Genomic DNA, 27579 nt, shown 5'->3' on the forward strand with positions numbered 1-27579 from the left:
TCTACCAGAATTCTACTAGAATTGCAGAGCAGCTGACAGAAAATGCTCAGTATACAGATTTTTATTTTTGCTTAATCCTTTATTTTAAATATAATAATATGCTTTGGCTCACTGCAGAATTTGCATAAAGCTGATAATCTTTACAAATATAACATTTAAGCTCGGAAACAACTGAACAAAACAGAAAAGTAGTTTCCCTTTTCTACTCATGGCTGTATCTTAGAACAGTCACATACCAGGGGGCCGTCCGCCCCAGGTGTCACGGACAGGATTATCGGCCGAGCCATGACGTGGGAGTATGGGTGTAAAATGGGTTAAACGCCAACCAGACTTCCAGTGCATTTGTCACCCCCCAAGACTGTCCTTTTTCTGTCACTTGAGCAAGTGGATGGGAGTAAGGGTTCAGCAGATTAACATCCTGAAAGTGGGATCATATCTGTGCCACTTTTGTTCTGGATCACAAAATTCTCAATATGATGCCCGCTGAACTTGGCATCATTTTGACACCAGGATCACCTCTATCAGTTGGCAAAAAGAAAAGGTTCCCATAACTCCTGTTATGGTGATGCCTGCATGGGCGTGTTTGGTCTCTCTGAAATCAGCACAACGTCAGCAAGTGATGTAGTTTATGATGGGCCACAGGGCCAGGCTGCCACAGGCTGTTCCAAAATTGTTTGGGGATGTTTTGGATATATTAGAGACAAGCTGTTTGGGGACAAATATGGTACTGTAAAGCTATTTGGGCACAAAGAGGTCAGTGACAAAGTGGATGGGCTAAATATGGCACTGTGAAGCTGTTTGGGCAAACAAATGTCAGATACAAGCTGTTTGGGCACAAGCAAACTGTGAAGCAAACTGTTTAGCAAACTGTTTGGACACAAAGATGACACTATTAAGCAGTTTGGGCACAACTATAGCATTGATAAGCTGTGTGGGACAAATATGTCAGAGGCAAGCTGTGTGGGCACAATGATGGCACTGTTAGCTGTTTGGGTGCAAATATAGCACTGTTAAGCTGTTTGGGCTCAAAGATTGCACTGTTTAGTTGTTTGGAAACAAAGATGGCACTGTTAAGCTGTTAGGGCACAAACATGTCAAAGACAAGCTGGGTACAAAGATGTCAGAGATAAGCTATTTTGGGCAAAATGATGTCAGAGACAAGCAGTTTGGGTGCAACAGCAGCACTATTAAGATGTTTGGCCATAAAGGTGTCACTGTTAAGTGGTGTGGGCACAAAGATGGCACTGTTAAGCTGTTGGGGCACAAAAAGTCAGGGAAAAGTTATTTGGGAACAAAGTTGGCACTGTTAAGCTGTTTAGAAACAAAGATGACACTGTTAAGCTGTTTGGGCACAAAGATGGCACCAAAAGAGGAAGGGATGCAGTTTATAGTGGGATATGAAGGGGTGGGGCCTATTAAGATTAGGGGCGCATGAGTTTAGTCATGCATACGGCAGCACAAAACCTAAATATACAACTGTCTCTACTATCACTCTATGTTCTCAGTGGGATATTTTAGCATAGGTATATGATGGCAGCAGATTGCTCTACTGGGATATGGACTGCTGGTATGCCACTTACTCAATGGGCCAATTGGGGACATCAGAGACATGGAATATATAGTAGTCTGCCTAGTCCAAACAACACATTTCTTAGATGCAGAGTATTGAGTCATGAGATCATGACCCTTGGAATGTGCAGGGAAAAGAAGGTTCTGGGGAATGGCTGGGGAAACTGCCCTTGGCGAGGCAGCATTGCATGTACATGAGCAGATAAAATAAAGTGCATCACAATGACATCAAGTACACACAAAACCCATCAGCATGTCAATAGAACAGGACAGCCTGGACATATCCAAGCTTATGAGAAACCAAAATTGTCAGAGGACACATAGAGCAACATCTCGCAGCATACCACGCTCGTCAATCTTCACAGTGCTGGAAAGCACTAATGATGGAAAACGTCAGTGGTAGCAAAGCAACTTGTAACAAAAACCTAATTCAAGAACTTGTATGGATCAAGTCAGACATAGTGGTATACCAGAAATAGCTAGGATCAGTTACATTCTATAGCTATCAAGTAACCCCCCCAAAAAAGGTATACAATGAAAGATAAGTAGAGACCGGGCGCGACATACCAAGTTGGAACCCAGGGGGCCCAAATTTTGGTGAACAAAGGGAGCATTTGATCGTTTTGAAAAGATAGCTTTTCTAAAATATGTAGGCGTTCAAGATGATGGAGGATGTCAGAGAGGCGAGGAACCGTGGGTGATTTCCAATTGTGAGCAATCGTTAATTTCACAGTTAAGAAAAAATGAATATCCAACTTCCGGGTGGGTGAGGGAGTATCATCTGGAAACATATGGAGTAATGCCAACTGTGGGGTGTGAGGGAGAGGAATTTGTAATTCGGACTCAAGCAAATGAAATACCTTCTCCCACAGCTCATAAATTGGGGGACACGACTATCATACGTGAAGCATAGAGCCATCATCTGAACATCCTTTCCAACATAGAGGGGAGCAAGAACATATGTGCCAGCCTTTGCGGGGTGAGATACCACCTACATGCCAATTTCTTTTGTAACTCAATGTGGTTAAAACAATGTGAAACACCTCTCATGGACTTCTCTGAGTCTAACCATGTTTCAAGTGAAAAGGAAGATTGTAAGTCTCGTTCCCATGCCAGCATATGAGGGAGTTTGTTTTCCCAATGATGCATCAGTAGGGAAGCATAGCATTGCGAAATCATACCCTTAAAAGAAGAGGTTTTGTTGCACATATGAACTATAGGGTCGTCAGAGAGAATGTTAATTGTATAAGAGGAGGATTGTGATTGCAATAAATGTCTGATTTGTAAGAATTTATAAAATTCAGAATTAGGTATTGCACAGGCAGAGCTGATGTCAGAAAACGATCGGAGTGAGCCCTTGTCAAAAAGATCTCCCACCCGCAGGAAAAATCCACTGCGCCACCGATTGAGTCGTAGTTTCGGGGTTCAGAAGTTCCAAGGAACTAAGTGGAGTAGCCTTAGTAATATGAACTAGAGAAGATCTGTGTTTAGCTAATTCATTCCATATCTGGAGCGTGCAAAGTGTGCTGGGAGGGAGTGCCAGTAGTTTCGGACGGTAACGTGGTTTAAGCCACAATAATTGGGGAATCGAGTAGGGGTGGACATGTAGATTCTCTTGTCTGACCATATGAGGAATTATTGAGGATTAAACACTGTTGCCTTACGAAACCTTGTACCCCTTGATATTTGTTGCTTAAAGGTAAACTCTAGCTATGACTTGCACTTGAATGGCTGGAGGAAGCAAGGAGCTGCAGCTCTGTAGCTGTAGCTTCTCTTTAAAGTAAGTAATACTTTACTATGCATTATTCTTTGGTGAAAAAAGTGTGTACCTACTGAAACAGAGAGATGTCGAATGTTTACAGATTCTCTTTTTAAATGGGCATTGTCCTGAGGAAGCAGCTTCTAAATTCTAAAGGATAAGCTGCTTTCTCCAAGTTTTAGAAACATTGGGAAATAACTTTGGCAGCTTCCAGCTTTATGTGGAATGAGAGCAGACAGGCATCATTCCACATCTGCCTATAATATACACGTGGACATCATGTGCAAACAGAATGAAATAGGGTCTGTTTCTCAGTTTGAAGATAAATGTATTTAAAGGGATGAGGAGGGGCTCTAACTGTCTTCACATTCTAGTCAGTACGGAAAATATGGATATATACTTTGAGATCTAATTATTCTGAAATGTTTATTTTACTTACTTTCTTGCAGACAAAATCACCAGGTAAATAGACAATGGACTGCAACCTCAGCAGTAGGTCATGAATCATTTGAGCATCACAACCCTGGGGAAAATAGTAATATAATAATGATAATAATACCCTAACACAATCTGGGAAATATGTTATCAAAATACTAGTAAAGTAGATCTGTACAAAGGGTGAACCTAGAGTTAGTAGCATCTAGATGCCGAATTTTTTCATAGCCCCCCCTCCCCAAAACTTAAACACAAACGCACAAACTCTTAACACAATACACATAGACTCCTCTCCTTTGCCCCACCAACACTAGGTTCACCCTTGACATTCTAACACCAAATGCACACATGCTAACACCAAATACTAACATGCTGTCATGCTTACACCATGCACACTCTCATCGCACTTTCCCCTCTCTTGGCTTTAGTGCTGCTTGCCAGCATTCCCTCCTTCCCCCTCCCCCAATGTCAGTCACGTTTTCTTTATACACTACACACTAGATAACCCTTTGCAATGATGTATACAGAAACTAAGCAAGTTATACCTATTAAATTTTCAGGAAATGAATGAATCAGATAATGCTGGCCCTGCCACATGCTATCACCAACCTTGGCTACCATGAGGCAATTAAAAGGAGCAACTAGGCTGATGACAAAAAAGGACAAATTCATTAAATTAATCAAGAAAGTAAGGTCAGCAACTCAAAATAAATGGAAAGCAAAAGCTAATTGTGCAAAAGAAAGTGAATGCTTGATGTGTTTTGCACGAATGTGCTTATTCAAAATTGTGCTTTTTTTAATAAGCACAGTCGTACCATACACATTAAGCGTTCACTTTCTTTGGCACAATTAGCTTTTGTCTTTGTAATTATTACCTTGAATTTTGGATTAGAATAAAAGATGACTTTTACTTCACCACATCGTCACATGTGGACTTTTTATTTCCATTTTTTCTTTGGAGTTGCTGACCTCACCTACTGGATTAGTTGACACAAGGTGATATGAGGTGTTTCTGTTTGGTCATCTGACAATGGAGATATGGTGGTAAAGACCCATTAGACTATTCGTGGACTGAGCCTGATTACTTTTATTACTGTTATTACTTTTGTTAAATTAACTACATTAGAAGACAAATGTTAGGCACAAGGTGATAAACCTAGTTTAAAACAAGAGGGTTAGCGGCTTAGATGTAATGTGAAGAGGTGGACAGCCTATCAGGAGTGGTAAGAATGGTGAGGGAAATTAAACATGCATTATATTAACTTACTTTGAACAATTCCACATTGTTAACAATGGCAAGGTTTACATCAATAGCAATAGCCAGTTGCATTTTTGCTGGCATTTCCTCTAGCAGTTCTGATTCATCTGGAAATAATTCAAATAAAATGTGAAATAATTAAGTTGTTGTAAAGTGGGAGTATGTTCTAATGTGAAATAAATAGAGATCATTTTGTTAATAAAGTTGTAATTTTCAGTAGGGGTTCACTTAACTGAAATAGAAAGAATTGGAGATGAAAGTGATTAATCGCCATGGAAGGAACACTAATACGCAAGACTAAACTGGCGTTAAAAAATGGGTGTCAAACAACAAATTTTGTACCCGAAAAAACTGTACCCAAAATTTTGTAGCTGGAAATTTCTAATGGAATATCTTCATAGGCGTACAGAGGCCCTTTATCACTCCCATCACTCCTGTGTTTGCTAATCCAAATTTAAGTTTAAAAGGACAATAGAGCATTAGAAAACTCTTTTGCATTTATGTTACAGCTAAGAATTTCCATGAAAACAGCTAATGAACCCAAAACATTTGAATGACAGTATATGTATATACAATATAAGTATATATTTATATATTATTTGTATGATTTGCATGGGATATTTGAATTTATATACAAAGAACATTTTTGGGGGTTAAGTGGCCAAGGTGGTCCAATCACCATACCAACAAATTTCTTGGTTAACATTAAGCACATTAACACATCCACTTCCTACTCAAGTGCCATCCATTTAACCCACCTGCCACTCAAATTATGCCTATGTACAACCAATTTTACATCTATGTCTTCATAAAAAGGTCTTTCTTTTATAGTTTTGGGAAAATGTTTGGGGTTTCGGTGTGGAGCTTGGAGTTTATACATGGTTCTAGTTACTAGTATTACAAAAACAGTTTTGTCCTATCAGAATTATAGTTCTTCTCTCTGTGTTCTTAATTTTATTTTAGAATGCTTTTGTGGCACAATACCATTTTTTGAAAAATTTTAATACCAATACATCTACAATTTATTAAACAAATGTAATTGTTTTGCACCTCACATAGATCAATGTGTAAAAGAAGTAAATCTGAAAGCAGTCTTGTTTTTGTGTCTTATATGTAAATAAAATTTCATACCCAACATCCCTTGTGAGTCCCATGTATATTCATACCAGGTTCGCACCCGATTTTGTACAAGTTTAGGTATTTTGTATGTATTCATGTAGGAGACGGTTTTATCTACGCAGGCTCGATAATAGCTTTGCCCTGCAGTTGCTGCTCCAATGACATCACGCATCTAAAATGTAATTTTAAAAAAAGAATGCATTAGAGGACACGTATAATATGAAGCATTGTCAATGGCTGATTTTAAAGAGATGATAGAAAAAATAAACGTAATGTTTCTTTAATCTTAATTTCTTCCTATTAAATCGAAAATTATTTTATTAATGCTGCCCCGAAGGCATAATATATTATATAATTACAATGTAAACGCAGACATTTCTAAAAATAATTATATATATATATATATATAAAATCAACTGGAAGTTTAATATGGTATTTTAGACATGACGTATGACTGCTTCTTTAACCCCTTAGTGACAAAGCCCGTACATGTCCGGGCTCAAAATGCATTGTTTTCAATGGGTTTAGGGACCGCACATTGTCCTTCAGGGGTTAAGGCCTTGGGCATTATACTGATATTTTGGAACGGGGCTCCACTTTAACATGTAAAAAAGTTGCATTGTAACAAAAACAAAATAGTGTAGAGACTTAAATAACAAGATTTTTTTTACCATGACGTTATAATATTAAAACTTTGCTTTGCACCCAAAAATATTCTAGGTTGCGTGCATGGAACTTTGTTTTGGTGAAAATCACAAAAACAATAAATTGCTTATAATACTTTCTCATCCGGGTGCTCCATACACCTACATTCTCATTACCTGTCCAATTAAACTTGAGAATACAAAGACACCTGTAAAATAATTCAATAGCTGGAACAGTATTTCAAATAACGTTTGAGGTTCAGGAAGTCCACCTATGGTGATCAAGGTGCGGACAGCAAAATAGTAGGATCTTAGGTACCTAATGACACAGAAAACAAAAAAAAACATGTCCTTATAGTTTAAGTGATAATGGTAACTCAACTGATTACAGACAAAGCCAACTGTGTTTTATTTTTGGTCTATAAAGATCATTTTTGAAAATAACAGAGAAGAGAAGAGAATTTAGACTTTTCTTCTGTTCATTCAGATTGCATTGTATTAGATGATAAAAATAAACTATTAACATGTCTGTTTTTAAATACATTCTTACTTTACAGCATTTTTCCCCACCTGCCTAAAACTTTTGCACAGTACTGTATATAATCGAAAATAATATACAGTGAAGGAAAAAATGATTTGATCCCCTGCTGATTTTGTGTGTTTAATGGTAGGTTTATTTGAACAGTGAGACAGACCAACAAGAAAAAAAATCCAGAATAACGCATTTCAAATAAGTTATAAATTGATCGTCTTCAAGTGTTTTACTAGTTTGCCACGTTTTGACACTGAATTGAGCTTCATTGTGGTAAAAGACAATTTCCAGCCAAATATCTACAAAATAATAAAGCTGATTTGAAAACAAAAAGCACACAATGTAGGAGGCTTTGATCAATTAATTTAGTAATCCTAAAAGCTGCGTAGGCGACTCTTCCTCTTTTAACTTATTATTTTAAAGTAAATTAATTGAACGTTCATTTTAAGCTAATGTATTAAAGTAAATTTCCCTGTGTATCGTAATGTGTCTGTAATACAAATAATACATTTTAAACACCAACTGTTATTTTTTTATGGTATTCCTACTTATTTTTTATTATTATTGCAGGTTCCGCTATAACAATTTTCCACTTCTGGCCCGTATAAATAAACTGTTGTGAAATGTGAGCCTTTTGGCTTTCAAGATGCATATTTTTTATTTTAAATCTTTATTTGTCTATAAAACTATAATAAAAAAATATAAAAAAATTTATAATTGCAGAACAAATGGACCATAATATAGCTACATATGTGAAGACATGTGCGAAACGATTGAAAGAGCGTAATATTCAATAATAAGCACGGATTGTTACAGAGCTGATAGAAAATACATAGATATTAGTTACTACAAATGGGTATTAAAAATAATGCTATGAGCTATGGCAGAATAGGGTTGCAAAACAGTAATAGGCATTCCAGACCCTCTGGCACTGAATTAAACAATTGCTATAATCGACTGCCAATATGTAAACATCTACAATACAATAATGAGACAAGTCTGAAGCCCAGATTAGAATTTCATGATGTGTGTACTGACTAATGCACTTGCAGGTGGAAACGCATTTAACTGTTTTAGAAAGTACATAGGATTTAATATGAAGGTAAGAGGAAATATATATATATTTTAATTTTTTTATATATATTTTCTGGCTTTAATTAAGTTTCTCTTAAAAGTTCATTTTAAATAGTGACCTACATTACGCATTTTAAATTGAGTTTTGATGTAACTTTTTCCTAGATATTTGATGATTTTTATTACATACTTTTCATAATCAAATTTTTGTACAAGATCAATATATTGGTATGCCTATGGGAAGTAGACATGTCCACAGTGCTGTTTCTGTAAATTTACTATAGGGCATGTGGATGTGGCCAAATTATGAGTTTTCAGGTGCTTTAGAGTTTTGTTGCTACATACTCAGGTAATTAGAATGTTGTCTACATATAATAAAGGTAGATTAGGGGTTTGGGATCACAGTTCCCATATTTTGCTCATATTCAGTAAAACTCCTGCCTGAATTTTGAATAGTTGTGTATACATTTCATTGGTATGTTTTTCTGTTGTTTTTACTCCTGGCCTAATCCTTATCTGGTATAGAGGAATTCAACATACGTAGAAACTTACATATTTCCATTTCCATCATAAACCCACTTAGTGCTACCAAGTCCTTCGTATGTGGAGGCCCAGTAGTAAATGCATGCATTAATGTGGAGAATAAACAGAAGATATCCAGTTGTTCGAATTACTCTACAAAAAAAAAAAAGATAGTTTAAAAAAAAATATTAACTATATTAGCATTGCTGTGCACTTTAGTAAATTACTGATTCTTTCTTGCATGTTCTACAGTTTGTACTTCACCTATAGATGTATGCCTTCTCCAGGAATGCTTCCAGTCGATCATTAAATTCAAAGAATGTACAGTACTAAAAAAGATAAAACAACATTACACAAGCGGTTAACACATACAGAAATATGGTGCTATAAATGAGTTCTGACCAGTTTCAATGGTGTTTCATGCTTCTGCTGTTTGTGCTATGGCTCAGAAATGGCACTTTTGCAGATAGTACTGGATTACTGTAATGTAGCGTTTTGCATAGTTATTATTTTAAGTCGTATAACTAATTCTTGCCAAAGTTGTTTGGCTTCAAATTCAACTTTGCTTTATTGAACAGTTCTGCACTTCTTGACTGAATACTATGTAGACTCCTATACCACCTTCTGCTCATGGAGGTGAACAAAGCATGCATCCATTTGATGGATGGGGAGAAAGCATTATCCAGACTTAAAAGGTACAAAAGGGGTCCAACTGCCCGATTGTGCACCTGAGTACCTGGGGAAACTTAAGAGTACTTAAGGGGCCATTAGGGCTTCCACGTGGCAAAAAGCTTAATGGTGGACTCATCAAAGTGACAGTAGGTGTGATGCAAAAGCACTTGTCTTTCTGTCCCAAGTGTCTAGTTGGAAGAACAGTGTTACCTTTAAAATTCGATTTATCCTTAATAATGGCTTGATTCCAACGACTGTGTACAGAAGATCAAATGGTATGACAGATGCCACGTCAAACTGTGAAACAACATAGCACAGTTTAGCTTTCCAATGAAATGGAACAATTGACATTTTGTTCCGCTGATGTACTTATGATGTTCTCACTGGGCACCAATACACATTAACCTTTGATGGCCACCAGCTGATAAAATTGGTTTGTTCTATAGTCAACAACCTTGGATACTTTTCAGGAGAAATTGAATCTAATTATTTTCAATTCAGAAGCAAATGGATTTTTTCCAGTTGTAAACAAATAGCTTCATTTAGTCAGTGCCATTTATTTAATTGATTCCTCTATGAAAACGCAGTGTCAGTAGTATATTTGAATGAGGTCTCTTAATATTTGGATGGCTGTTTGATAATATGTTTTTGGAAGAAACATTTTAAATACCTGAAAATAAACTTTTAGGATCTGCCTTGGAGGCTCTGGGCATGACAGCTGATTATAGCGCTTCCAAGGAAGCCTTTTATATCATGAGTGTTTAGTTATGCACACTTGTTGCCCCCCCAGGACCACTTTGTGGATTGCCTCTAACCTTGCCTCCCATGGCCCTCGTCCATCCTCTTCCAAAGGTAGGAGAGGAGACGTTCAGGCCAAGACACTTTGGAAGTCTCCAAGTGCACATATTGCCCTTGATTGAAATATATAGAAACATAGAATTTGACGGGAGATAAGAACCATTCACCCCATTCTATGAGATAAATCTATTATAATTTAATATTATTACTGAATATACTGTATATTGATCCGATAGATCCGATAGAATGTGGGATAAAAACAGATTTATTTTATCTGTTACATCATATGGCAGAATAGGTATTTAATTATCAGACAATAAGCTTTTCTCCAGTTATTGAAGCCAGCCCAGAATATCCAGAAATATGAATACACAAAATACACAACATGTTTTTACACCACAGTCACCAATGTGACTCTTAAAATCGCTTAATTTCAAGTTTAAAAAGAATAATAAATAGTAAATATACAGATTCTGATACAGATTCTAGAACAGCATTAATATTTTTAAATATTATTGATTATTATTATTATTATTATCTTTTATTTATATAACGCCAACAATTTACGCATCACTTCTTACAATACATTTATTCAAGGGGTAAGATTTAACGCACATTATTATTTAGAATCTTTTTTTATGTTTTAGTCCCATACATCCAAGCATTTGTAAGGTAATTCCATTGGGAGGTGATATTTAAACTTCATCGTGCATTAATTGGCCTCATATAGCATTTAATTGAACAAATCTCTCCTTTAATTAATTTTCATTGATCTTGCGGGATATTTTGTGATTTAGATGTTGAATGTGTGCACAGACTGTTACAGCAGCAAACTTGCATGAATTAGACTAAAGTCTAACTTGCATTTGCACCTGCAAAATATTTCTTGACTCAACAGAATTAATAAACAAAAACAATTAACTTAAAAAACAAAGAGGCAAGGGTCTCCATGGTCCCCTATTAGCCAAGAGGGGACAGACAATAGCCCTGATTATTCTATCCAATGTCCAGTGGAGTGGGGAGTATTACAGGTACAGGCTCCAACTATATCCCTCTTTATCTCATCCTCTGGGATGGGGGCTCATTTATAATGAAAGAGCCTCTTGAAGGTACGACCATATCACCTCCCTACTCCATTGGAGTGTCATTATGTAGTGTTCCAGGTTTAAGTAGTACAATAAATGTAGTTGTGTTAAATGTAGTTGTGTTACACAATATGTGTCCTTGTTTGATCGAAGGACACATATAAGGAGAATTATATTATACCCAAGTAGTTTGGCTTATTCCTTTATCTATACTTGGGAATGTTCACCTCAACATCTTACTAAGTTCAACATCTTAGCGACCAATATCAGGAACACTTGGTAAAGATTCTCCATAGGAAGAACAATAGCAAACGTTTTTGACAAAGAACAACAAAAGAATATCTAATACTAGATGTATAATTCCCCTTGAAGAACTCAGAGTTATTAATGTAGACATTTATACTGATTTCATCCTTTATAAGGAAAGCATAAACACTGTTCTGTTTAAAGTGCAAATTCTCACCCGAAACTTTGTTGAGTCCCAGTAGTTTTTTCTTGTTAATTTCCTGTCTGTCTTGTTATATATATATAAAAAAACAATATGTTTATTTTAGGCAGTTCATTTATATCAGCATTACTCATGAGCATTTTAATTAATAACAAAGCCTTGTAAGTTAAATAGAAAGGTTTTCAGATAATTCCCATATTGCATTTTATGTACGTTAATGTAAATTGGTATTTTTCTTCAATATAGCACATTTAATAAATTTTACTTGACCTTGTACTAGTAACAGTAGTTTGGGTTTCTGGACATAATTAACATGCATTTATGAAAAGGTTTGGAATCAGTGTAACATACAGTGATATGTTATTAGTGAACAATAGAGTTCTCCTATTAACTGAATACAGATCATATGGTTATTTCTCTGCTATTAGAATATATCTGCGTATTAGATGGTTCAGAAATTGTCATTGAAAAATCCTATTTTCCAGATTGGACAAACCTATCAAGTACCATTATTAATCCCAGAATGCACTCCATTTTATATTAACAAAGGAAAAATTGTGTGTAATTTTCCATTGGGCATGCTATCGGTTCAACTCTATCCTCGTTCTAGGAATATTATTTTGTTTTAAAGTATGATCAGTACACTTCTGCATAGGGCTTGGCTGGGGATGAAAAGGGGACCTGGAACTTTAAGGCCAGTGGCTGCTATGCCTACGTGCTTAGGCTTTGAAAGCGTGTGGCTGTGTTCATCCAGCTGTTGGACGGACGCAATCTGTCGCTGAAGTGGCAGTAAGAGCAAGTATGTGGCTCCGTCAGCCTCTGGCCTTTTGGGTGGTTGGTCAGATGGCCAATCTGGTCCTGCTTCACAGAAAGCCTCTGCCAAAGACATGGTGACTCAAATGCCTTTCTCACACAGCTCCTCAGATTAGGGACAGGAGTAATGATTAACTGAATGATCTAAAGAAAATCTTTAAAATCTTTAAAATAAGATTACATACTATTATGTCACCGCCTTTTATAAACTGAAGTCTTGGTTGAAATACAAACATATCCAGAAGATACAATGTGTCACAGATATAGTCAACTGTCATCCAGTACAACAGGTTGTGAGATGTTTGGAATGGGAAGACACAACGCAGTGGAATAAACCAGCAGTTCCAGTTGAATGATAGAGCGATGAGGAATAACCAAACCACATAAAAAGGATCTGTAGAAACAACAAATGTGTATTGCATGCAAAATAATGAATTAAATGCATACATATATTTCTCAATAACTGTATTGTTCTGTGCACTCTTATTGGATGAAATATGTATAACTGCCTCTTGAGATAACCCTTTACACCTTTTTTTAATTGCTGCTGAGTGGTGTTATGTGTGCTCTTTTGTTTTTATAATTGTTTTAGTGATATTTGGTTTACATATGTATGATTACATATGTAGGATCTGAGTTTCATTTCATGGATTTTACCTAATTTGCTCCATGCAATCCATACAAAGGCTGCTGTAACCAATCAGCCTCCGTCAAATGATTGTGGTGACTATAAAATAAGAGGACTTTCATACTGTGGTTGAATATTTATGCAGATCCTGAGAACAGGGAGTTAAAATGGCCAAGATGGGATATTACCTAATACCCTATTTTTTTAACATGTTTTTTTCTATATGCACCATTGGTTACATACATTTAACGATAAGACATTTACACTTTATACTTTTAAACTTGTAAGAAATGTAAGCATTGTGCATCCCACACTTTCAATTTGGGACTATACTATATAACAGGACGTTTCCCATGTATGTTACACTGAGGAATCATTTACAATGGTTACTGTGCGCTGCGAATGCATATTGGGCATGTTTAGTGCCCTTATAGATTGCCACTATGAAACCAATTTGTCTAAAAAGAAAATGAATTGGATAATTTTAATTTAATAGAGACATTTTCAATAGAAAGTAAAAACTACTCCACTCCATATTAAGTTGCATTTAAGATATATTCAAAATTTAGTAGAAACAAAATATCAGCATTCATCCAAACATAAACAGTATAAAAGCAAAATCAACAGAGGTGTCACAGAGGTGACTGTGTGTTACCTGTATAGCCATCAATAGAGTAAGGGATCTGGAGCCGTTTTTTGAAGGAAGGCCTCTTAAATTTGCAGCACAGCATTTCGCAGTAATGTTCTTCCTCTTGTTCAGGCTGTCCGTCTACTTGTCTTTCTTTCTGCTTTTCACTCTCTTCCTTCTTTGCAGCTGGTGGAGGCTGAGGAGGCTTATGTTTCACAGGAGCTAGAAAACATTGCATTGAACAATGTGTGTTCCACTTTCTCCATAAGTTTTGTTTCAAGGCCATGTCTTTTTTGGTTCATCATGTGTGTTGGCTTTCATTATAATTTCCCTCTAAACTGTACCACCAACAATTAGGATTGACTGGTGTATAGTGCATATGAAAATATATGTATTTATAAATGGAAACAACCCTGTAGGACATGAACCATTGAAGAAACACTTCTTTAATCTAATAATCATACCTGGGATTGCCCAGTAGCTGAGGATCATAAATGTCACTTTTCAGGCTCTTAAGCACGGTTCTCTTGGGCAATAAGGTTCAGGAACAATAAATTGTAGCAAACTGTGTGTTTTCATTTACAAGTGCACATGAAAAGTCTCCAAAAAAATGATAAAAGTAAACTCTAGCTCCCACTGGAGCACTCTCTGATAAATACTTTGCTTGCCCAAGCCCACTACCTTCAACCACCGTGTCAGACCCAGCTAAGCTAGGCTCTGGAAAACTTCCCTAAGAGAAAACACCTCCTGTCCAGGCAGATAATTCTACACTTGGCTCATGGTCTCTCCCTGCCCTGGGAACACAGGGGAAATTCTCAGCTTCTAAACCTCTCCCCCTCCAAAGTCTCCCTGATTATAAGGCTCCAGGGGGTTAACTATCCACCACCTGAACTTGATGCAGGCTTCATAAGAATACTGGACTGGATCCTGTAGATATCCAGTCTCCAACTGGAGTTACAAAAATTGGTGGCGTAAGTCCATCCTGCTCTCCAAATGCTCCACCCCATAGATATAATTTGCATTAGACATCTCCCTCGGACCATCACAACATATATGTATTTAATATAGTGAAAACTGACAGATCACCTTAAAATTCCTTAGGGATACTCAATACCTTGAATAGTGCTGACAACCATGATAAATACAATGATAATCTTCTCCAAGTTGATAAACTTACGGATTCTTCAGCACCAAGTGAATAGGGGTTTAAACATTGGAAAGTTCATGGAAATCACCTATGAATTTCTCAGTGTAATTTGTTACCCCTTTTCCCCAATAAATGTATTAAATGAATATTACTTGTAGTGGGGCTTGGTTCGGCAGATGAAATATCAGTGTCAGCCAGTTTTTCTTTGTAATGTCTGGTCCTTTCCCGCATGCGTCTAATGAGTTCATGAATTTGGACTTCTGCATATTCGCTTGTGATGGCCGATTCATCTTGCCTGTCATCTTTACTAAATAAACAAAACGAAAATTCAACAAAATGAGTGCAAGTCAAGTTTTTCTCGAGTGTGCAGTAGGCAGTAGTAAATATGTTAGTTGGACATTTTCATTGAACTTGTCAGAGCTTCATACTTTGTCTCAATTGCCAACTAGGGTTTCTACCCAGCTGGTATTTTACTGGCAGTAATCAACCATTTGGATCCGGTGATGGCATAAGTAAAACTGGCGGGGGAGCAGGCTTTCTGAAAATGGCAGAACCTCTGCCTAGTCCCCAACTAGAGAGAGAGAGTAAGTAAGAGTAAGAGTGTAAGTGAGAAAATGAGAAAAGGGTGAGGAAATGTCAGAGAGTGAGAAAGCATGAGTGAGGTTACACTTTGTTTTTCTTTTCAAGATATATTGTTTTGTGTTAACTTTGGCTTTCGTATGTGAACTGAAATCATTTTGATGTCCAAGGATATTAGATGTTAGGGCATTAAAAGAGGTAAACTTAAAAACTCATTTAAATATATTACTGCAAAAAGTTAATAAATTACCTATCTACATTGAATGGAGAATATCTGTTAGACATAAAGGCCAATTTAGTGATTTATTTCAGCAGAATGTAACATTTATGATGTCATAATGCCAACAGATCTGATGAATGTTCATGATAAAAATATGAATGTTAATTCTTCAAACAAGACCGTGCCCTTTGTTTCTGATTGCCACAAAAAACATTTGCTTAAAAGGATCACATGCTAAGTGCACGCTCTGGCTTATGTAAATGATTCACTGAGACTGATACAAAATAATTAAAATTCCTAATAATATTTACACATATCCACCCAGCTGCCTATTTATACACATATATGTTTAAATAATATAATAATATATTATCTAATCAGCTCAGGTTAAGTATGGGTTAGCAGGTTAATGCAGTTTAGGTAGGGTTAGAATCCAACCTTTTCCTAGGCTCAGCTGTAGCTTTGCTATACCTTACTGCTGGACATTTCAGTGTTACGCCTCACTGGCAGCTCCAGTGATGGCTGGACGAAGCTCTCTAGTACATTGATACTCGTTTAGTCTGTTGAGGAGATCATTGACCTCCATTGTACCAATCCCAGTTACACTATAAGGGTCTTCTCCATAGTACTTTTACTCTGCACTATGCATCCTTGTGGAAGGAATGTGGGGATATAACATCATATTCCAGCAATCAGCGGGGAGTACAGCCGCTACTTAGGTAAGTGGTTAGGAGGCTAGAAGATGCTGTCCAGATCTGGCCCAGGGCAGCTCCCAACCAAAGTACATCACTGACTCATGCATTTGGCCTTATACTGATAACGTCTTGTATTTATGCCACTGATTTGCCCTATAGAAAGATGTTTTTGAAAACATTATTTTTGTTGGTTTTGTGGCTTCTCTGAAACATTTATGTGATGGATTTTAGCATAGGTATTCGTTTGCCAAATCCTATCTAATTCATGGCTATTATTAGATCGGACTCACCAAACTTGGGATACCTTTACATAGTGACAAGCTAAACAATATATGACTGCGTGACCTCAATACTTATGCCATAGATAGGATTTTTTTTTCCCACTAGGTATGCGCTGAATTATTTTGTTTTCTGTACTTATTGGCCATTATTTTTCTAGCAGCAGCCACGGAAATTTGAATGTGTATGCCTTTTATACTTTTTAGGTTGTGCGCTCACCTAGTTTGCATTTTTTATATAATGATATTAAAGTACACTAAACAAGGCCAAGAACAAAAAAAAAGTTTGACATCACACAGCAGGTAAAAAAAACACGCAGACCAGTTAGATTAAACAATTGCTGCCAAATCTATATTTTTGTATTTTTTGGTGGCTGACACTGTTATGTGTGCATAGGTTACAACCCATGTAAAATTTAAGCATTTTTAGAAGCACCTTGCTTTCAAGAATTGAAGCATTGAATGAAAACACCATATGCCTTATATTGAAGATAAGATGAAAACCTGCTCTCCATCCAAATGAAGACTCTCCTTAAGGAACCGTTTGGAGTGTGTGATGGCATAGGAATAATCTTCGGATAAAGCTCTCTGGTACTTGCATGTTCAGAGACGACACTTGTTGTAATCTCATGCATAATTCATTGATCAGTGGAAAATAGAACAATACTCTAAGGTGCTTAGTGCTTTTTAACAACTAACCACTCACTCAGTGTCTTACAGACAAAATGAAAAAAAAATAAAGTGATGCGGGTTGGATTTTCATATTAGATCTTTAAATTGCTGTTGTTGTAGATGTTTTTTTCTGTTTAAACAGCACAGGAATTTAATTTACTGTCGGATGTGCTGGAGATTAATACTCCATCCTCCTCATGATACTGTAGTTAAAAAGAGACAGATGGTGGAAAAAAACTAACTGTAAAACAATTGCAATAAAATAATCATGAAATAAAAGCACACATGCGAGAAATCAAATGGTGCAGCGCATCTAAAATGGTAAATACTGGAAGAAAAATATTAACATTTCGTTTATTTGTGTGCCTTGTAAGAATTGGAGTTTTTTGAAACATGCTGTGATGCTGGCAGCCAGATAATGACGTAAGTTCTGCGCATGTAATGTGTGGCCAGTATGAGACATTGTCGGCCAGATCGTCAGTCCGGGTCGGCCATGATGTTCTTATTTATTTTCATGTTACAGCAACAATTTGCAAAATTTACATGGGTCAACCTAAATAATGTAGTCCCTTGTTACTCCATAATCTAACCTTAACAAAAATAAAAAAAAAACCAACACAATTTGAACTTGAAAAATACCCCAGGAGCCAACCACATATCTCATACACAGTGTCTATTACAATTTCTGAAGCATAGTGGGGCATCTCCTTTACATGGAAAAATCCTTAGTAATATCTTGGAATAGGTTAACTTCACAAATGAATGTATTTTGGGCCAATACTCATACAATATGTATATTATTTGGACTTCATTTATATTTTCACACGGGGTAAATGGATTTCCAGTAACTAAGCTATTGTGTTTTCCATTTAATCTACCTTGATTTACCTTTCTGTATTTTAAAAAGAATTGCTATAGACATCCAAATACAAGGTATCAGGCTTAAAGCAACATTGTCTCAAGTCACTACAGGATGAAGAAGTCTTTAAAAATTGAGGTCTATATGATTCCATTCAAGTTGGCAAACAATGCAAAAATGAATCACAAACCTATGTGAGTTGGACTAAAATGTAAATCGTCCTCATTCATTTTCTTTTTCGAAACCTCAATTTACAAAAATGCAACATGTTGACCTAAAAAAACAATTATTCTTTATTCCTTGTGAAAGAATTCCAGTTAGGTGTATTGAAACATCTTTCTTTGTATTACATTCTTTGTAAAATGGTTGCCTGCTGCTGTTTCTTCCAAAGAATCAGTCACTATAGGATGAATTCTCTAATCTTCTTTCCTTAACTCTCTTAGGAGAAATATAGCTCTATTTCAGCACGCTAAATGCAGTCCCAGGTACCAGAATAAATGAGAAAATGATTGAAAGTTAATTACAAATTTTACACCAGACACCCTGGAAGAGAAATGGGAGCGCAGCTAAAGTACCAATTAATTTTTCATTTCAAACACTCTTTCTTTTTATGTCTGATGGACAGCAAATACTTTGGCTTGCCTTGAATTTCTAGCTTTTAATACCCCGTGGCTTTTCTCCTTTTGAACAATAGCTACAACAATTTATTTGACTAATTTTAATATTCATGGGAAAGTGATGGAAACTGGGTTACTGTGTAATTTAGTTAATGTTCCTTTGAAAGTTTTTCAAATATGCTGTGTTTTAGTCATTAAGATTGATCTAGCTATTTACTCTGAGTGCTTTAGAGTAAAGCGAAACCTAATAGATACCGTAAGTGATAATAAACACTTTAGTGCTTTACATTAAAATCAGCACTTTGAATGTCTAATTGCATTAAGGTAAAGTTGTCACGACAAATCTGTTTCAACAAAGAAAATATGTTTTGATCTAACTACTTTGTAGAACATGTACTGTATATCAAAACATATTTTTATCTGAAGTTTTTCCCTTGCCAGTGAGATAATGTGTTTTCTCTAACAAGGCACTATAATTGGAGAATATGTATAAATATAGGTTCTGGTGAGGAAAAGAGCCAAATAAAACAAACAACAAATCAGACAAAACCTTATTTTATGGTTCTGCGTATAAAGTGCTTGCTGTTGAGATTATAAAATCAAATGACTGTGAACTTAGATGACATGGAGCATGTCCTGACAGACGGAAAATACCCCTATCCATCATAATTTATAAAACAAATGTTACAAGGATTTAAAAACCTAAGTTAAGTGAGGTTAAATGAGCAGCCAATAATGAAAAGGATACCGAAGGCTTCTTGGGATAACCAGAAGAGGCCAAAAATGAGGGTAAATATATTTTATCAAGAAAAATTTAATAGCATAAGCAGCTACGAATCAAGGCTCCAGCGAAGGAGAGAGACCTGTGGGCCACATTGCTTTACTTGCCCTCCTGTACTAGAATGTATCAGTCCTTGCTTAGGTCCACCTAATCGATGGCAATATCGTTTTATGTTAGAAGTATAACCGTATGGAAAAAAAAATATATATAATGCCCTACATGAAGTCAATTTTATCATCCATAATTTTGCAGATGACAGGCAGGGTCATTTTTAATGTGGGACACAAGAACACATCATATTCTCATTCTCACATACACTAGTTTATTAAATAGCTGCTTAAGCTCTCCACTCATTTAGGGGGCTCATATCACAATCCAGGTGAAAGAGAAACCTTTTCCTACAAATACATTCTACCCATGAAGTTAAAAAAATATTTATAGAAAAAAACACAACAATATAAATGAATTGCAGAATGTGTTAGTTCCCAGAATTGCTTGATTGCTTGGAATTATCAGATAATGATATATTGTTGAGTATTAGAACAACCAAGGCTTTCCTGGCGTCGTTCTCTTTGACACTCATTAATGTTCCACGCACAGAATGACTGTACAGATGTCTGAGTGCAGAAAATGTCATCGTTACCACAGAACAAAATCTCGTTGGGTAAAATACATAGAAGTGTAACAAAAGGTAATTGCCAGCATCTTTATTAGGGGTTTTGACCTTTTTTTGTGTCTATATTACATATTTAACACAAGAATTAATCAAAGCTAGCTCTAGATTTGTCTAAATTGTTATGTGATGCACTATTTGTAATGCAGTGTTTATCCGTTATACAGTGCTGTGGAAAATGATGATCCTATAAAAACCAAAAGACAGCAATAATAGAGCTTAGAAAACTGAGATTTTTTCTGCCTTTTTTAACTGACATATTAGCACCTATATTTCCCGTATAATTTGCTTCTAAATTTAAAGTGGAGATGCAGTGTTCACTGTGTATATATATATATATATATATATATATATATATATATATATATATATATATATATATATATATATATATACATATATATACACAGTTATCCAGAATTGGTAATAAATGTACCATTTTTAAAGAAAACATGAGTAAGCAGGCAAAAAACATTTCTTTCTTTTGAGATTCAACTGTAGGTTATAATAGAATGGCACAATCATAAAACAAAACAACAAAGAAAAAATGCAATGAGCCCTGTTCAGAAGTTCTTTATACTGTGTATTGCCCCCTTTTGCATCATTGACAGTGTGCAGTCTTTTGTAATAGTTGTTTATGAGGCCCCAAATTCTTGCAGGTGGTATTGATGCCCATTCGTCATACCTCCAGGTTATGCAAGGTCTTTGGCCATCTTGCATGAACCGCACGTTTGAGATGTCCCCAGAGTGGCTCGATGGTATTAAGGTAAAGAGACTGTGACAGCCAGGCCCGGACTGGGACAAAAAATAGGCCCGGGCATTTCAGACTGAGTAGCCCATTTTTATGAAAAAACATATATGTACATACATATACATAATACTTGGTCATTCAACATGGGGAAGCCTGAAGCCACAATTTAGTGCGACTAATCCTTGAAATAAATATTATAGAGTAAATAACACAATACCTTATCTTTTCCACTAAATGATTTCAAGGCCTTGAATGTTTTGTCACTACAAATTCAGAAAGGCATTTTATCTCTGGATAAGTAAAAATGAAATGGTTCCTACTTCTTCCTTTGTCAAGCTCAAAAGGCCCTGTTTGGCCGAAACGTTGCTATTTTTGTTATGCTTTCTGTTTTTGTTTTGCCCTTTTTTGAATAAAGTAACCTAAGGATTGGAAGCTGATTGGAGTGCTGGGGTTTTCTGTGTTCGTACACACACCAGGACAGGCTCTGCCATACCAACACCCAAACACACACCCCAGGACAGGCTCTGCCACACTGACACGCGAACACACACACACACACTAGGACAGGCTCTGCCACACTGACAACCAGACACACACACATCAACACATGCTCTGCCACACTGACACCCAGACACACACACACCAGGACAAGCTCTGGACAGGCACACCGACACCCAAACACACACACACCAGGACAGGCTCTGTCACACCAACACCCATACACAAACACACACCAGGACAGGTTCTGCTACACTGACACCCACACACCAGGACAGGCTCTGCCAGACCGACACCCACACACACACACACCAGGACAGGCTCTGCCACACCAACACCCAAACATACACACACACACCAGGACAGGCTCTGCCACAACGACACCCAAACACACACACACAACAGGACAGGCTCTGCCACACTGACACCCGCATCCGGAGGGTTTCCACGGACGGTTTCACTCAGCCTGCCTGTGGTATCTTTGCCCCCAAAACAGCTTGCCTGTGGCAACTTTGCCACCAAAACAGCCTGCCTGTGGAATCTTTGCCACCAAAACAGCCTGCCTGTTGCATCTTTGCCCCCCTTATACATCCATGCTATCACACACACATATTCATTCACTCGTTCACATATATTTATTCACTAATTCACAGATAATCATTCACTCATTCAGATATTCGTTCATACATTGATACTCATTAATTACCTCATTCAGATACTGATTTACATATCCTCATTCACTCACTCCTTCACAGATACTCATCAATTCACTCTTTCATTCAATCTCACATACTCCATACAGCCTCCCTCACCCCCTTACCTGAACTGATGATGTACGCGCCGCTCGCAGACTTCCGCGGATCTGCACAAGGGAAGCAGACGCGCAGCAGGGTCATGTGACGTACTTGACGTACGTCACATGGCTCCGTTGGATTCCTGCGTCCCCCTTGTGGTAGAAGAGACGCTGCTTGCGCGTGTCTGCCAGGTAAGTAGCGGGCCCGCTGCTAGAGTTGCGGGCTCGGTCGCAGTTGCTGCGGGCTTAAGGGGCAGGTGCCCCTTTGCCCTGCTTTAAGGATGGCCGCATAGGCCAAGTCAGTCCGGTCCTGACTGGGCCTATTTTAAGGTAGGGGCCTGGTGACAGCCACTCCAGAACCTTCACCCTTTTCTGCTGTAATTTTCAAATTGGCCTTGTGCGCAGGGTTGTTGTCGTGCTGGAAAGTCCAAGCGCGTCCCATGCACAGCTTTCATGCAGAAGAATGGCAATTGTCTGCCAGTATTGTCTGATAACATGCTGCATTCATCTTGCCATCAATTTTCACAAGATTCCCTGTGCCTTTAGAGCCCCCTCAAAAAATATCAGTGAGCCGCCACCACCATGCTTCACAGTGGGGATGAAATTATTTTCGCTACAGGCCTTGTTGACCCCTCTCCAAACATACCACTTATGGTTGTGACCAGAAAGGTCTATTTTGGTCTCGTCTCTCCAAATGACAGTGTGCCAGAAGCTGTGAGGTGTGTCAAGGTGTTGTCGGGCATATTGTTGGCACGGTAATGGCTTCTTTCTGGAAACTTGTGGATTTTTCTTTGTATCCTGAACAATTCCTCTGGCAGTCGTGGTTGAAATCTTTCTTGGTCTACCTGATCTTGACTTGGTATTAAGAGATTCCCGAATTGTCCACTTCTTAGTACAAACTTTTGAGCACAACTTTTGAGCACACTTATATATATATTTACATTTAATATATATATAATATAAATATATATTTATATTTAATTCTGGTACAGTGGAATGTTGCGTGTTCACATGCGTGATTGCAGCCCATCAAAATACCATATTTGTAGTTTTTATTACTATGACATTTGACTGCACCACCACACAGCTAAAAGGTGGAAAATTTAAGGTATGTTTAGAGTTCATCTATAAATTTACCCCAAATAAGCACATGACTACCTTCAATAACTACATAGATCTGCAGATAATGATGTGCCCTTTACTGGTTGAATGCTTATTTAACATATGCTTAAAGCATAAATCTTTGTAAATAACAGTAGGGTTAAATCCACTTAATTATGTTAAGAAAATGTCATATGAGTTTATTAGGCTCTTTTGATCTATATGTCCATTTTAATGCTAGAAGTTAGTATTTCTATCTATAAGACCATTTTAATACTAGAAATAAGATTACATTTATTTTTAAAATGCCTTGTAGAAATAGTATTTTAATGTGATAATGTAGTTCTACTGATTACCCATTACATTTGACATTACCTTTTGCTAATGTTGTTACTGGTAGTTTTGGCAATTACAATACACAATCTATAGTGCAAGACTATGGTTTCCATTACAATGTGATATTTTTATTTTATTGTATTATGTTGCCAGTCTTTCAACTACCAGTGGTGATATTCTCAAGGAATATATTGGTTTTCATTTTGAGCTAAAAAAAATGGTGTCTTTGGTGGAAGCTAGTACTCTTTATTGGGCCAATGCAGATAAAGATATATAAAGTTTTGGGACATCAGAGGTGCCTGATTCCATCTGAACGAGAGATGTCTCAAGCGCTTATGCTAATTTACATACCATTAAACCATCATGTGTCATGTATCATGAAAGAGTCAAACTAATACATATGCTTTCTTGAGTGGTTCCTGTTTAAACACATAGAGAATTTGTTGATTGCCCATTTTGTTCATGTAGAGTTACGAATCAATACCATTTGCCAGCCTTAATTCACAATTAATGTTCCATCTTTAATGTTGGTGGCATCTAGAGTAATTTGTTTATCGACTGCAAAGCAGAATCCAGAATCTATTTCATTTAAATTTCCTTCTTAAAATCCTGATAAAAATCTAGAAAAAAAGACAGGCTAAGTGGTCTGAATGGTTCTTATCTGCCATTAAGTTCTATGTTTCTATAAAATCTGGTCTGAGGATGAGTAATAGGTTACTATCTAGCTCTTTCAAAGCTTAAATTTGACATGGAAACAAATGTCATTTAGCATTTTTAAAGCTTGGTTAAAAGTAAAAAAACAGTATTTACAAAAAAAAATTACCCCAAAAATATATCTATAATATACATATGTCACTATAAATGAGGGCATCTCCCTAAATATCATACAATCTAGATCATTTTTTTGCTGCTACTTCGATAAAGTTATCAGAAATCGTCTTACCTTATGCAAATAGCATTTATTTTTCTCTGTGCATGCAAAATACCCTTCATGCAGTTGATGACCAATGGGATCTTGAATAATATACCCAAATTCCGTCTAGTAGCTAGGGTGCTTCTTTTGCTATAAGAAAAACATATGCAACTATCAATTCAATATGCGGAGCTCTAGAAAAACAAGATAACAAAACAATGTTCTCTATGCATTACATATTACATTACATTTATTTATAAAGATTCCGCAGCGCTGTTACAGTCAGAAGAACAATTTAGAAACACATACAATAACACATACAATAACAAACTGGTGCAAAGGATAAGAGGGCCCTGCTCTTGTGAGCTTACAATCTAGTCGGTGGTTGAGGGGAGTGAGACAAAAGGAGAGGACGGCTTGGATGGGGATGAGTTGATCTGGTTGCGGTGATGTGTTGAAGCTGTTGATTATTCTGAAGGCTTGATTATGATGATGGTTGGGAGCACTGTAAAGGAATGTTGTACGCTTCCCTGAACAAGTGGGCTTTCAGAGAGGTTTTGAAAGTCGCGTACGAGGCAGAAAGTCTGACGGAACGGGGAAGGGAATTCCACAGGAGAGGTGAGGCGCGGGTGAAATCCTGAATACAGGAGTGGGAAGAAGTAATAATAGTAGAAGAGAGACGCAGGTCGTGAGAGGAGCAAAGGGGGCGGGTAGGGGTGTATTTGGATAGGAGGATAGACAAGGGAGTGGATTAGTAACTTGGTGGTTTTCTTGTGTGAGGAAAGGGTGAATTAGGAAGATGCTTCTCAGGTGGAGGCGGCAGGATTTGGTGAGGGAATGGATGTGAGGGATGAGAGAGCAGAGTCAAGGGTAACACCAAGGCAGCGAACCTGGTCTGTTGGTTGGATAGTGGAGTTGTCAACGGTAATAGAGATGTCAGGAACAGTGGACATAGCAGATGGTGGGATTACCATGGGTTCGGTCTTAGAGATGTTGAGTTTTAGGTAACGGAACGCCATCAATGATGCAATTCCTGATAAACAGTCAGTGAGGTCAGTTAGAAGAGAGGGGGAAAGGTCAAGAGCAGAAATATAGAGTAGGGTGTTATCTGCATATAGGTGGTACTGGAAACCAAAGGAAGAAATAAGTTGTCTGAGGGAAGAAGTGTAGATGGAGAATGGCAGAGGCCCAAGAACCAAGCCTTGAGGAACACCAATAGATGGCATGTTCCAGTCAATGAGAGACTAAAAGTATATAGATAAAAATAACATTAACATACATTTCCCATAAACATGCACTACTTCAAATAGTTCAAAAAGTGATACACATTTTGTAACAATAGCTGAGTTACCCAATATAAAAGACTAATTTCATTTCTAGTATGACCCAATAACTAAACGCTAGACAAATGTGATTACATGGTTAAGTGACTGAACACATAGCCAAACTCTTTGTGACATACATATATTCACACTCAGCATCAATTAATTTAATCCCTGGAGTCGTCTCATCCACTTCGTTGCTACTTAAGACCTAACTTAATTTCCATTGTGTTACAGAAAGGTTATATCACTTTATTTTATATAAATCCATTTTGCTTTCACACTGACATTTTTCATGTTGCTCATACTGGCTGGTAAAACTTTAATATAAAACCGTTATGATTGCAATAATAAGAAAATATGAAACAGCAGGAATATTAGAAACACTTTAATTATGTAACAGGATTACATATTTTAAAGGATTAATGTTGAGCAAGATGTGAGCAGACTTTTGTTTGGAAAGTTAAGAATCATCATCTAGTTCAGGACTGTCCAACCGGCGGCCCTGATTTGCAGGACAAGCTACACGGATAGGGCCTGTCCAAAAATCTTCAAACAGGTCCAACCTACGTTCTAAACACAGTAGGGGTCATGTAACTTAATGTAATGTGACTAGGGCTGCAACTAATGATTATTTTCATAATCGATTAGTTGGCCGATTAATCGGATAAAAAAAATGAATGTAAATTTTTAATTTATTTAAAATAACAAATGATGTTAAAAACAAACAGCAGAATAAAAAAAACTTTGATAAAATGCATTTCTTGTCTTTATTTCCCAACCAGCCCCCGCCAGTTATGCACATTTGAGCCCAGGCTTGCCACACTGCCTCCCAGATATGCCACATACCCCCAGACATGCCACACTGCCTCCCAGACATGCCACACTGCCCTCCCCACATATGCCACTCCACTCTACCCCCAGAGATGCCACTGTGGCCCCTGATATGCCTTATACCCCCTGATACACCACTCCGTCCTCCCCAGACATGCCACACTGCCCTCCCCACATATGCCTTATATACCCTATATGCCTTATTCCCACAGATATGTCACTCCGTCCTCCCCAGATAAGCCTTATACCCCCCAGATATCTCATAGTCCCCTCATAGAGTCACAGACCCGTTCGCATCACACTGACACCATACTTTTATAAATAATTACTGGGTTAATCTTCACTGCCCCCAGGATTTAGATTCCCCTTAGTTTGCCCCCTTTATCTCTAACTGCACCTTAAGTTAACCTTATTAAGTTAATTAAATTAACCCTCAGTCCTCATCATTAAATTAACCCTAAAGACCCCATTAACCATAACTGCCCCTAAATTAACCCTAAACACCCCATTAACCACAACATCCCCT

The 27579-nt window shown here is 37.2% G+C and overlaps 1 protein-coding gene across 1 annotated transcript in view; it reads right to left on the minus strand.

Annotated features, from left to right (window-relative positions):
- The window catches only part of CNGB3 (cyclic nucleotide gated channel subunit beta 3), a 51352-nt gene that overhangs the window by 13470 nt on the left and 10303 nt on the right, over positions 1-27579 (minus strand). Inside the window, exons 3-13 of the mRNA XM_089477552.1 lie at positions 15284-15438; positions 14012-14206; positions 12914-13122; positions 11931-11981; positions 9795-9881; positions 9177-9241; positions 8943-9065; positions 6962-7103; positions 6153-6312; positions 5031-5128; positions 3768-3851 (exon numbers count right to left, since the gene is read on the minus strand). Of these exons, the coding sequence (XP_089333678.1) occupies positions 3768-3851; positions 5031-5128; positions 6153-6312; positions 6962-7103; positions 8943-9065; positions 9177-9241; positions 9795-9881; positions 11931-11981; positions 12914-13122; positions 14012-14206; positions 15284-15438 (1369 nt within the window). The remainder of the gene's footprint in view (positions 1-3767; positions 3852-5030; positions 5129-6152; positions 6313-6961; positions 7104-8942; positions 9066-9176; positions 9242-9794; positions 9882-11930; positions 11982-12913; positions 13123-14011; positions 14207-15283; positions 15439-27579) is intronic.

This window comes from Sceloporus occidentalis, unplaced genomic scaffold (assembly GCF_023333645.1).
Source record: "Sceloporus occidentalis isolate IW3139 unplaced genomic scaffold, rSceOcc1.0.p SCAF_11, whole genome shotgun sequence".
Classification (NCBI taxonomy): Eukaryota; Metazoa; Chordata; class Lepidosauria; order Squamata; family Phrynosomatidae; genus Sceloporus; species Sceloporus occidentalis.